The sequence below is a fragment of the Bos indicus genome, chromosome 23, assembly GCF_029378745.1.
Source record: "Bos indicus isolate NIAB-ARS_2022 breed Sahiwal x Tharparkar chromosome 23, NIAB-ARS_B.indTharparkar_mat_pri_1.0, whole genome shotgun sequence".
Classification (NCBI taxonomy): domain Eukaryota; kingdom Metazoa; phylum Chordata; class Mammalia; order Artiodactyla; family Bovidae; genus Bos; species Bos indicus.
Window position 1 is genome coordinate 21,882,182 of NC_091782.1, and position 12,986 is coordinate 21,895,167.

General features: G+C 42.3%; 1 protein-coding gene across 1 annotated transcript in view; it reads right to left on the minus strand.

Annotated features, from left to right (window-relative positions):
* Positions 1-4,643: 4,643 nt before the first annotated feature.
* Positions 4,644-12,986, minus strand: part of TNFRSF21 (TNF receptor superfamily member 21) — a 63,918-nt gene continuing 55,575 nt past the window's right edge. Inside the window, exons 5-6 of the mRNA XM_070778077.1 lie at positions 7,616-7,844; positions 4,644-6,050 (exon numbers count right to left, since the gene is read on the minus strand). Coding sequence (XP_070634178.1) covers positions 5,821-6,050; positions 7,616-7,844 — 459 coding nt within the window. The 3' untranslated portion in view covers positions 4,644-5,820. The remainder of the gene's footprint in view (positions 6,051-7,615; positions 7,845-12,986) is intronic.

Sequence of the window (12,986 nt, forward strand, 5' to 3'; positions counted from 1 at the left end):
CTTAGCCCTGGGATACTACCTTACTCTGATAGAGAGCACAGATGTGCTCAGACCTTCCTGATCTTTTTTTTTTTTCCTTTGCCAGGTCTTAGCTGCGGCAAGCAGGATCTTTGATCTTCACTGAAACACACAGAAATCTTTTAGTGGTGGGGCCTTCATTATGGCATGCGGGATCTTTAGTTGTGGCATGTGGGATCTAGTTCCCAGATCAGGGATTGAACCCAGGTCCCCTGTATTGGGAGTGCGGAGTCTTAGCCACTGGACTACCGGGGAAGTCCCAGACCTTTCTGGTCTTAACCAACAGCAGCTGTAGGTTAAGGACTTCTGATCCCAAATCCAGTGTTCTTTCCAGGATGCCACAATGTCATGATTCATATCAGTGCCCTAACCTCCCACCTGAAAACCACAGGCTCCCTGGATGATATCCAAGGTTCCGTACAAAGGTAAGGACTTTACAATTTTGCTAAAAAAAAGATTGGGTTTACTTTTCTCAAGTTGAGGGCCAAGGTAGGTTAGCTGCTGCATCTACAGGACTGGACAATGAGATTGACACCCTAGTGGTCCAGGGGTTGCAGAAGTCTGAGATTCTACGATTCAATCAGTGCAGCTTTTATGTCTCATGATATCTTACTTCATTTCTTTGAAAATTGGTAAACCTTCAATCAAATATATATGGAAACATAAATCAGCATAACATCACTTCCCAAGTGTTTTTGTTTAATTATGCATTCATAACATCCCTTCCTAAATATTCTTGATTAATCATACCTTATATATTATGCTTAAAGCCACAAGAATTGATTAGTTGCAGGTGGGTTCATCAGAGCAATTAAGCCATAAATTGTTGCCCCAACTGGACTTGATAGTGTATACATTCCTAACAGTTATGTAACACGTTAAAGCAGGGTTATGGGTCCTAAAGGGTTTCCCAGGTGGCTCAATGGGTAAAGAATCTGCCTGTCAATGCAGGAAATGCGGGTTCAATCCCTGAGTCAGGAAGACCCCCTAGACGAGGAAACGGCAACCCACTCCAGTATTCTTGCCTGGAAAATTCCATGGACAGAGGAGTCTGTCTACAGTCCATGGGGTCACAAAGAGTCAGACATGATTGAGCAGGCGTGCTCTGGGGCCTAAAGCAAGTCTGCAGAGTTGAGTGCAACTGGTGACAGCAAGATTCCCAGGTTACCTCCCTGTAAGATTTACCCATCAGATCTGGGGTAGGGCTTTAGAAGCACACTCTTGATTCACTCTTATATCAGCAGTTGTCCAAGCTGAAAACATCAGGATCTCCTGGGGAGCTTTCAAAAACACCCCATCCAGGGATGGGATGTCTGGGTCCCATCCCTGAGATTCTGACATAAATGGTCTGGAGTTTAGCCTGGGCATTACATTTCTCAAAGCTCCCCTGGCTGATTCCAGTTGCTGTAGGTTCTGACCAGGATTGCCTGACTCTGGAAATCTCTTTGGAGCATCTCTCCTGTGGAGTTGGTATAAACTTCTCTCATATAAGTGCTATTCTTTGTAAGCCTCCTTGAAACCAAAGCTTAATCTCAGACTGCTCAATGTGATCTGGTGGCCGGCAGCATCCGAGTCCAGGTACCTACCCCCACCCCCAACAGCTGAAACAGAATCTGCACTTTAACAAGATCTCCAAGTGTTTCATTGCTTATTAAAGTTTAAGGAGCACAGCAAAGTGGCCTCAAACTACGCATTTCTAAAAGCTCCCAGATGGTGTAGTTGGCTGGTCTCTGGTCCACAGAGTCAAGAATCTAAACCACTTTTGTCAATGTGGCCCAATGAGGGTGTTCAGAAAAATTATGGGGGAAGCTCATTTTCCATGTCACCACAAATCTCCTGAATCATACTGTCTGGAAATCTGCCTTGTTAACAACCTGCTCATTCCAAGATAATGCTTGCTTACACAAGAGGAGCACTGAGGCACAGCCAACGTCTCCCGAGAGTGGGAACCATTCTCTCCTTTGAAAAACCAGCCCTCTCTAATTGTTTCAAAGCTCCCCTGCATTTAGCCTAAATTGGCCCACAGGAAACAGCATGACTCTCTAAAGAAAAATAAACTGTCCCTTCCTTAGCCTTTCAGATTACTCAAGATAGTGTTTCTCTTGCCTCCATGGATCTTCATCAAGTGTAGATTTCCCAACAATTGCTCCCCTTCCTGTTTCTTACTCTCCTGTCTATTCCCCTCATCCCTACACTGGAGACCTTCCAGTTTCCCAGACCCCTCAAAGTAAGGCAGCTCCAACCAGAGAGAAAACCTCCAAGGTGAGCAACGTAGTATACGAATCATATTATCATTAACTCTGACCAGAACAAGCTGTTTTTTAATAGTGCAACTAGCCTTAGCTTTTTTTTTAAGAATAGCTATATATGTCGTATTAATTCAATATTAACCTTCTGAAATCCCCAAAAGATGGGGTATATGTATACATATAGCTTATTCACTTTGCTGTACAGTAGAAACTAACAACATTGTAAAGTGAAGTGGCTCAGTCGTGTCCGACTCTTTGCGACCGCATGGACTGTAGCCTATCAGGCTCCTCCGTCCATGGGATTTTCCAGGCAAGAGTGCTGGAGTGGATTGCCATTTCCTTCTCCAGGGGATCTTCCCTACCCAGGAATTGAACCCGGATCTCCCGCATTGCAGGCAAACGCTTTACCAGGGAACATTGTAAAGTAACTATACTCAAATAAAAATTAATTTTTAAAAAATGTTAAACTTCTGTTTAACCACAATTCCTATGTTCCTTTCCCCTTGCGTCACCAAGAGCTGTCAGCCTATCACTATACTTTCATAATTATTTATTCAGGTTAAGTATAACATTTTTCCCTACAGTGAAAAAGTGAAATTGTTACTCACTCAGTCGTGTCTGACTCTTTGCAACCCAATGGAATGTAGCCCGCCAGGCTCCTCTGTTCATGGAATTCTCCAGGCAAGAATACTGGAGCAGGTAGCCATTCCTTTCTCCAGGGGAACTTCCCAACGCAGGGATCGAACTTGTGTATCCTGCACTGCATATTCTTTACTATCTGAGCCACCTTATTCATTCAACTTAAGTATAGCATTTTCCCCTATAACCCAGATACATTTCATCACGTGATCTCTGACAAACGTGTACTGGTTCAGGTTCTAGTACTGAAAAAACAGTCTCCAGATTCAAGTTCAAGTCTGATCTCTACAGCTCTTCTGTTGGTCCTTAAGCAAGTTCCTTAGCCTTTAAAATAAAGCCTACTTTTCATCTATAAAAAGGCATAATAGCTCCTATCTTATAGGATAAATGTGAGAAGTCACTGCAGCCTACCAGGCTCCTCCATCCATGGGATTTCCCAGGCAAGAGTACTGGAGTGGGTTGCCATTTCCTTCTCCACAATAAAGTATAAAGCTGTGGAAATAATAAACAAAAGCATCCCCAAGCTATGAAGAATTTACAAATTTAATAACCACAATGCTGACTCATTCATTCATGTCTTCCACCCCCACATAAAGTAAACAGTGCTCCTGAAATTTTATGAGAAACAAACAAAAATCTGTCTCTACTACCATCCAGGACCCATTCTGGTTTAGCTTTTCCTTTTGTGAAGAGTTTCTGTGCTCTGTTGACAAAAGAGGAAGGGAAACCTGGCCCAAGAGCCATGAAACCAAATCCCAGGATGGCTCTCTAGAAACCAGCCACGTGGAAGTAGACAAAAGCAGAAAACCCCTTTCATGTCACTGACATGGGTGTCAAAGTGTTCAGACTGGGTATCTACTTCCGATTTCTTACTTAAAGAGGAACTCAAAGTTGCTGAGGGTTCTGACTGTGAGAATTCCGTAGAGCCAGGGTTCCCAAGCTAAGGGGGATATGCCGGGAAATGTAAACTATAACATAATAGATAAAATGGAAAGTAATATGTCCCACCCACATAAGATGCCATACTTCCCAGAAAGTTCCCCATAGTTATTCAGGGGCAATGGGGCTTCATATAGAAGTCTGTGAACTTGTATAGATCCGCCCACGAGTGTTAGTTTCCTAGATGGAAATGAGTAAGAAGCATAGAGTCCAAGGCCTAGTCAGCAATTAAACCTCTCCACCTCCAAATCCTCACTTCTTAAAGTAGAGACAATTTCAAAAGCACAAGCCTCAGATTCATCTCCACAAAACTAGGAAATGCTTGGTCACCTTCAATGCTTGGAAGTCTTTGTCTATGAAATTTCCAGGTGCCTTTTCAAACACAAATCTTTGCTAATATGCATGATTCACAAATTAGAAAGGCTGAAGTTTTTTTTTTAATTTTTGAAATGCTTTTTTCTTTCCTTCTTGGGTCGTGTTGGGTCTTAGCTGCCTCACATGGGTCTTTCGTCGAGGTACGCAGACTCTCCGGTTGTGGCGAGTGGGCTCTCTAGTTGTGGCCCACGGGCTCCAGAACACGTAGGCTCAGCAGTTGCAGCATGGGGGCTTAGTTCCCCGACCAGGGATCAAACCCAGGTCCCCTGCATTGCAAGGCGGATTTGTAACCACTGAACCACCAGAGAAGTCCCTAGAAAAGCTTAAGTTTTTAGAATATACTTTTCCAAGAGACTGATCAAAGAGTTCTGCCTTGAACACACAGATAAGACAAGGATTAAAAATATACTTCAACTACTCAAGTAACAAACACCTAATATTTATTAATAAATTAGTACACTTGAAGGCATTTTTCTGATATCAGTCCCTCACCATTATACCCACAAACCCCACCCACACAAAGGGAGTCCACACCACCTTTGCTAGAATCCATCAACTGAGCATCAGACAGCACGTCTATAAATGGGAGCAGAGTTGCAAATATATCAGTAAGAGTTCTTACAGCTGCAGCCATTTTTAATTAAAGTGATTGAATGAAGGAAACCCACCAAGACCAAGGCCTTGAGGGCAGACTGGACCTATTGACTATGTGTGTATAAAAAACAAGACATCTTGTCAAGCAAAGCTGGGCAAATTCCCTTTGGAAAAGGTGCCGGTTGTCACCAGCACTTCAATTGTGACTTTCCAAAGTGCAGCAATAGGTTCCAGAACAGCTCAATCCCTAAATGATGAAGTTCAAGTTCTTTGGTGGCCTGGTTGTCAAGCCACTCGAATAGTAAAGTCGTGATGGCTTGTGAGGACTTCATGTCTCCAGCCCAGAGCAGATTAGCGTAAGGGGAGCACAAGTAATCAAGCATTCAACACGGTGTCCAGGTGAAAACCATACAATCAGCAACAGTGTGGTCAAGTTCCAGCCATGAACATGAACTATCCAAAAAGGCATATTAAAAAGATAACTCAAAATCTAATTGCATTACAGTAACTCAATGGGGTCTTACATTTCTCGAACCCTTAAGAAAATCCATAAATGACGAATAATAAAATAGTAATAATAAAAGCAGAAGTGGATTTTGAGACACAAAGACGGCTTATAGCATTCATAAGATGCCATGACACTTTTGAGAAGTTAAGAGCCTCACAATCCAGTGTGTGAGAAAAGCCACACTGCCTTTGTGGTTCATTAAGTGAATTTAAAGTGCACAGAACAATTTTGAGAATACATACAAAGGCAAAACAGAGAAAATAGGGAACCTAAAAAAAAAACTTCAGTGGTGGATATTCTGAAACAGTCGAAAAGGCTTATATGCTAATTTCCCAGATGGGTTTTTAAAAAGAAAGAACTCAAAACACTGGCCATATACTCCGTTAAACACACACGCGCGCACACACACACCAAAAAAATAAAAATTAAAAAAGAAAAAAAAAAACACCACCCTGCCACTAAATTGAGTAATTTCCAGAGTGCAGTATTCCTCATGTTCTACAACAGGTCGGGAAGGTGACTATAAACAGAGTCCAGGAGGGTCTGGCTGGCTTCCTGGCTCTTGACTCCAATGATCTCAAAGAGCCGATCCAGCTTGTCCTCGGCCTGCGGAGTTTCTTCAATCACCCGCAGCTCCTCAGGGTTCAGGATGTGGAGCATGTCATCAAAAATAGGCTGCAAGTCGCAGGGGTCCAGGCGCACCTGCCGCAGCACTGTGTCCTTCTTTTCTGCAGGGAAGAGAGGGGAGAGGACAGCTGTAAAGGGACCGCGTTAGGGAACAGGAAGGTTAAGGTGACAGTGATCCCCTCCCCAGGCTGTTCCCACCCCCGACAAGGTGAGGGAGTGAAGCTCTGGCACATTGTAAACACCACGGTGGGTTTTGCCAATATTGTGCATAAGATAACAAGCAAGACTGGCCTAAGGATATGCTTGATTGGGTTGTTAATGGAACATGACATTTTGCCTGGACTCAAGTGACTTCTAAGTTCTTCCAAAACTCAGGAGGATGCTGAAATACTTAAAAAAACTTAAAAGAAAGAAATGTCACTACTTTCCCCATCTGTAGTGTGTGTTAGGAAGCAAAGATCAGCCCAGTCTTTCCCCCACAAACATTCCAAGTTAATAATCAGCTCATCTGACTTTCTAATTACATTGTTATATTTTGGGCTTCCCTGATAGCTCAGTTGGTAAAAGAACCTGCCTGCAGGAGACCCCGGTTCAATTCCTGGGTTGGCTATGCACTCCAGTATTCCTGGGCTTCCCTTTGTGGCTCAGCTGGTAAAGAAACCACCTGCAATATGGAAGACCTGGGTTCTGGGTTCGATCCCTGGGTTGGGAAGATCCCTTGGAAAAGGGAAAGGGTACCCACTCCAGCATTCAGGCCTGGAGAAGTACATGCGGTCACACAGAGTTCGACATGACTGAGCGACTTTCACTTTGTTATATTTTAAAAGTAAACTTCTAAGAGCCAAGGCACATAAATAAAATAATGCTTTGTTGGGTCATATCTTAAAATGGGGTAAGAAACTAAACTATTATTACCATTATAAAATGTATTCTCTAAAAGATGATATGTACCAAATTACAAACTAAAATATAAATCTTTATAAGAATAAATATATGACTATATAAAATATAAACATGTAAAATAGAATATATTTTATAAATATGTAAACTATAACATAAAATATAGCCCTTTCAGTAAAATATAACTGGTGTTACCCAAACTAGGAAATTTCTAACAAAAGTCAGTCATCAATATACTATACCTGTTAATTCCCTACCCTGCTATTCAGAACTGCAAGTAGCAGATTATTTACCAAAAGCGTCAGTCCAGAATCTTTAAAACATTATTTGCAACCAAGCTTAATAGAGTGAATTTTAATTTGAGTCAATAAAACCTATACTCCAGACTCTCAAGATAAGTTATACTTTAAATCCCTGTGTTCTACAAGCCTGGTAAATAATTTGCAAAAAGGAAAAAAGAAAACCCTGCCAGACTACACGTTATCGGACTTTCCCCGAAACACTTGATAACATCATGAGGACTAAGGGTGACTGATACTCCTGGACACAGGCTCCCAGCCAGACAGGAGGGGCTGTAAAGATTTTCCAGGCAGGTCCCGGGTGGGTAATGATGTAGTTTCTCATAGGCTAGCCTCACCTCAGAGGCCAGAGTAGGTCATGCAGCTGATCCTACTCCTACTGGAACGAGGAACTGATAGAGGGAGAGATCCCAGGGGCTGTTCTGGAGGAGACTTAAGAACGAATGCGGGTTGCCAGCCATCTGTACCTTTGGTTATAAAGGAGCCATTCCTGCTCAGCGCGGAGGACCCGCTGGAAGTGGAGTCACAGCGAAGGAGGGGCTCAGACTCATCCACGAAGAAGCCCTTGTTCTTGTCCAAAGGGGACGGTTCCACTGTCAGGAGCGTGGAATTCTCAAGTTTCGTGTTGGGGCTGGGGATCGGGCTGGGGCTGAGCGGACTGGGGCTCATGGGGAGAGCCAGCTTGTCAGTGTCCAGCTGTGGGAAGAAACAAACCATTGTGAACTACATAGTCCAAAATTATAGAAATTATAATGGACAAGAATCTGAAAAGGAATATATATATATATATATATAACTGAATCACTTTGCTGCACACCAGAAACTAACAGAATATGGTCAATCAACTCTACTTCAACTGAAAACATAAACATAAAATTTTTAATTAAAAAATTATAGAGAAAAATGAAATTAAAAGCCCTTTCCAGACTCTTTTTGTTCCACTTAACATTTTATAGAGAAATTCTCCCATTTTGACAGTCCATAACTTACATTATTGCTATCTAGCAATACATACACATACACACAGACTCATAAACCCTTCAAAATACACCTGAGGATTATGTATGAAGATTAAAAATGAGGAATTATGTGTATATCAAGCTGTTACCTCACAGGAGTGTAACTGGACAACAAAGTGAAAAGGAAGATCCCCAACCTACAATATAATTTTGTACCACTGGAAATAGGTTAGATAATATACAGCATATTCTTGTCTGTTTCGAGATGAATTTGTGTGCCCCTAAAACTCATATGTTGAATTCATAACTCCTGATACCTCAGAACATGACTATTTTGGGAGACAAGACCTTAAAGAGGTAATGAAGGTACAACTGGGCCCCTCATCCAATGTGAACAATGTCCTTGTAAGAAGAGATGAGGACACGGACACACAGAGGGGAAGCCACACGAAAACACAGAGAAGATGGTCATCTTCTGCACACCATAGAGAATCAACCCTACCAACATTTTTATCTCAAACTTCTAATCTTCAGAATTGTGAGAAAATACACTTCGGATGCTTAAGCGTCCCTGTCTGTGATACTTTATCACAGCAGCCCTTGCAAACGAATATACCGTTCTCTTTACAGGTAAGGAAAGAGGCCCAGAGAAGATAAGTGACTGTCTTCAGGGCACTCAGCCAGGAAGTGGCAAAACTCAGACTAGACCCTACATCTCCTGATTTCCATTTCAAACTAGCTCTGGGACTCAACCGTGTGGAGACCAGGTAGGATGATGCCATGGTGCCCAAGTGAGGTATAATTGTGGCTTGTACCAGGATGCACATGGAAGATGGGCAGAAGTGACAAGCAGTATCACCCCATTTTGCAGGTGAAATAACTGAGGCCCAAGAGGGCACACAGATCCTGGGAAAAAGCCAATGTTCAACTCAGCCCAGCTGGTTATCTCTACTTGCCCTTGTCATTTGACACCATAGGTTAGAAATGTGGCAGGCACTGGTGGCATCTCCCAGTCGGTTGACTTATCTTTTTATTTGCTCTTCTGGCTGGGAGGGATATCCGGGAGCCAGGTGGCCAGATGACACAGGGCAGGGTTCAAGGGATGATGTGTGCTCTTCCCAGAGCTATTAATCACCCTCATTATAAACCTCATGACTTGACTCCATGCATGTCAAGCGAAACACTTTCAAGTTCCTCAATCAGGAGGACACTGACCCTCATCTCAAAGCCTGACGCTGACCAGTGGTAAAATGTACAAAGAAAAGCACAACTGCTTCTTTTACAACCTCTGAGCCCAGATAAATTCTTGCAACTGAGTGCAGATTCTGAAGACCTCTGATGATGGCACGTCTAATGTCCCCAAAGCATCTGTCCCCTGTACAAACCACCAACATCCTGCTTCTGCTGCCAGTGCAAGCTTAAGATTTGGATAACATGCATTCCCACCAGTCCCCTTCTGATCCACAGCCAAGCTTTACAGATATGTTTTTTTTTTTTTTTTTTAACGTGGACCATTTTTAACGCCTTTAGTGAATTTGTTACAATATTGTTTCTGTCTCATGTTTTGGTTTTTTGGCCTGAGGCATGTGGTATCTTAGTTCTCTGACCAGGGATCTAATCTGTACCCCCTACACTGGAAGAGCAAGTCTTAACCACTGGACCACCAGGGAAGCCCTTATAGATATGCTTTGAAGATCTGAATTCATTAGGCCTTGGCATGCGCCCCTCCTCCTTGAAAATGCACATGGCCATTCATGAACTCAATTAGACAAAGAACACTTGTCTACACTCCAGTACACGGATAATGCAGTCAGCCAATATATAGTGCACTATTCTTGCTTTAAAAAGAAATTCCCACCCACAAGTCACATGCCAACAGACTAAGAAGTCCACCCACCTGTTTCCTGAACTCAGTTCATTATTTAATTTCCCCCCCATTTTTACCAAAGGATCTTATCAGTGGAAATTAAGCACATGATTCCTAACACAATTTGGAAAGACAGAATGCTGAAGCAGTGCTGTCCAATCATTAGCAGTGAGTCGAGTGAATGGGAAAATGCCACTAGGAATGGTTTTAGCATCTCCACAATAGCGCTCACAATCGACTGTTTGACAAGCATCTTTCTAGAAAATCAGTTTTGCTACCAAGTAGAGATATCTGTTACTAGGTACAAGATACACAGTAGTTGGTTGCATTCCAGATTTCTCTAGAGTTACCTGCATTTTTTTGCCTATCAGAAAAAGAAAAAACTGCCCCTAGAAACTTCTTTCCTCCCTTTACTTGTCTGTTGACAATATCTATCAAAATTGGTTTGCAACACTGAAACTCAAACATTGTATTACCTGTGCTTTCTCTAACAAGAAATTGAGGCTTGGACTTGCGTGGTGGTACAGTGGATAGGAGTCCACTGCCAAAGCAGAGGACGTGGGTTTGGTCTCTGGTCCGGGAAGATGCCACATGCTGTGGAGCAACTAAAGCCTATGCTCAACAAATACTGAGCCTGTGCTCTAGAGCCTGCGAGCCTCAACTCCTGAAGACCAGGCACCTAGAGCTTGTGCAACAAGCGGAGCTACTACAATGAGAAGCCAGAGTACTGCAACGAAGAGTATCCCACGCTCACCACAACTAGAAAGCCCCCTTACAGCAAGGGAGACCCAGTGCAACCAAAAATAATAAACAACAAAAAAAGAAATCGGGGCTTCAGGATGTGTGTAATAATTAATTCTTTATCAGTTCAGAAAGTTCATGGTTCAGTATTGAGTTTATAGCAAATAAAGAGCACTTATAAAAAGATTCAGGTACTAAAAAAGAAGACAAATGCTCTAAACAAGAAAGCCAGATGTCTACAGAAACAGGCTATATCCTCCTGGAAAAGATCTGAACATAAACTTATCAAAATATTCACAAAAGAGATCCTGAGTAACTTAGTTTATTCCTTTTTCTTCTTTAAGCTTTCCAAATGCTCTACAGGGACATTAACTTTTTTAAATTAATTCTTTTATTGAAGGATAATTGCTGTACAGAATTTTGTTTTTTTCTGTCAAACCTCAACATGAATCAGCCATAGGTATACATATATTCCCTCCCCTTTGAACTTCCCTCCCATCTCCTGCCCCATCCCACCCCTCTATATTGATACAGAGCCCCTCTACAGGAACGTTAATTTTTATAATTAGAAAAACAATGTTATTTTAAAAACACACTCACCACTGGTAAGTGTGTTTTCCCTCTGTTAACTTGAAAATGTGGCTGTAATAGTTCTTATTTTTATTGATAGCCATGGAACAGGACAGCTGGAAAATCATCTACTTGACTGAGCACCTCTCTGTACTTTTCTTAAGCGTTCACAGGTACAAAAGGACAACAGTCCTCCCAACTTATTGCAGCGAGGCAAATACTGACTTAAAGGCCTCTGGGAAAACTTGGCCAGTAAAGGCAATGGATCCACCAGATAGATATTTGAAGTTCCTTTGGAGAAACTTGAATAGTAGAGTTGTTTTTGCTCTATAGCCATGAGGTAATCATGCTAACTTAGAAGACTCAGTTGAGAAATAAGGGTTAGACAGAAAGACAGACCAAGAAGGGGGAGGGAGCAGGGACTGTGAGGAGAGAGCTTCCCAAGTAGCCCAAATCTATATGGGTCTATGGTGTGAAGCTCCAGACCACACGATTTGACATGACTCCCCTCTTCACATACATACACTACCATAGATGAAGCAGATGATCAACAAGGACCTACCATGTAGCACAGGGAACTCAGTATTCGGTAATAACATCTACAGGAAAAGAATCTAAGCAACAATATCACAATATATGTGGATGTATAACTGAATCACTTTGCTATACACCCAAAACTATAAACCCAACACCACATTGTAAATCGCTAAACCCCAATGATTTTGGCCAAATGAACCCCAAATGTTCTCCTGATTAGTTTCCATGCAAATGCACTTTGTCCTTCCAGATACTGTATTTATTGGTCCAAACGGATAAGAAAAGAGAGATAAGTGGTTCACCATACTTGACACCTGAGTCATACCTAAAGCTTCACTGCTGACTACTTGCCTTTCTGATTTACCAGAACCACTGAGTACAAGGAACCAATCAAAGAGATTAGGTACACAAGCTATTGACTGAGATTTGTGGCCTTGAATGTCTCTGGGTTACAGAGGCTTGGGCAGCGTTGGTGAGAACAATGATGTAACTTGTCCCAGGTAGCACCGGAAAGAGCAAACTCTAGTTTATTCTTGCAACCCACCCCTCCCTCCCTCAACCAGCTCCCCAAATCCACCTGCCCGTTTTGGGTGCGCAGTCAAATCACAACCTGAAACTGAAGCTCAAAACTCACTCCCCTCTTAACACACATACACTACCATAGATGAAGCGGATGATCAACAAGGATCTACCATGTAGCACAGGGAACTCAGTATTCTGTAACAACATCTACAGGAAAAGGATCTAAACAACAATATCACAATATATGTGGATGTATAACTGAATCACTTTGCTATACACCCGAAACTAACACCACATTGTAAATCAGCTATACCCCAATGAAAAATTAACTCTCCTCTTTTAATATCAAACCAAAACTCACTTCCCTGTTGACTGGCCTTTCCTAGGATGACGCACTGTGGAAGCCTGAAGAGTTTCTCCAGCCCCAGGGATGGTGGACCGTGGATGCAGAAGATGTAGTTACGGCGAGGGTGGTAAATCAACAAAACAAGGGTTTGAGAAGATTTTGCTTCTCTCCTGTGATGGAACAGCATCCCTGAGGATACTCTGCAAACATGAAAGGGTGGAGGACTCCAGCCCCAGAAGCCTTCTTTTCAGCATGTTTCATGATCTTCAAAGTCAACTCCTAAGAATCAAAGTCAT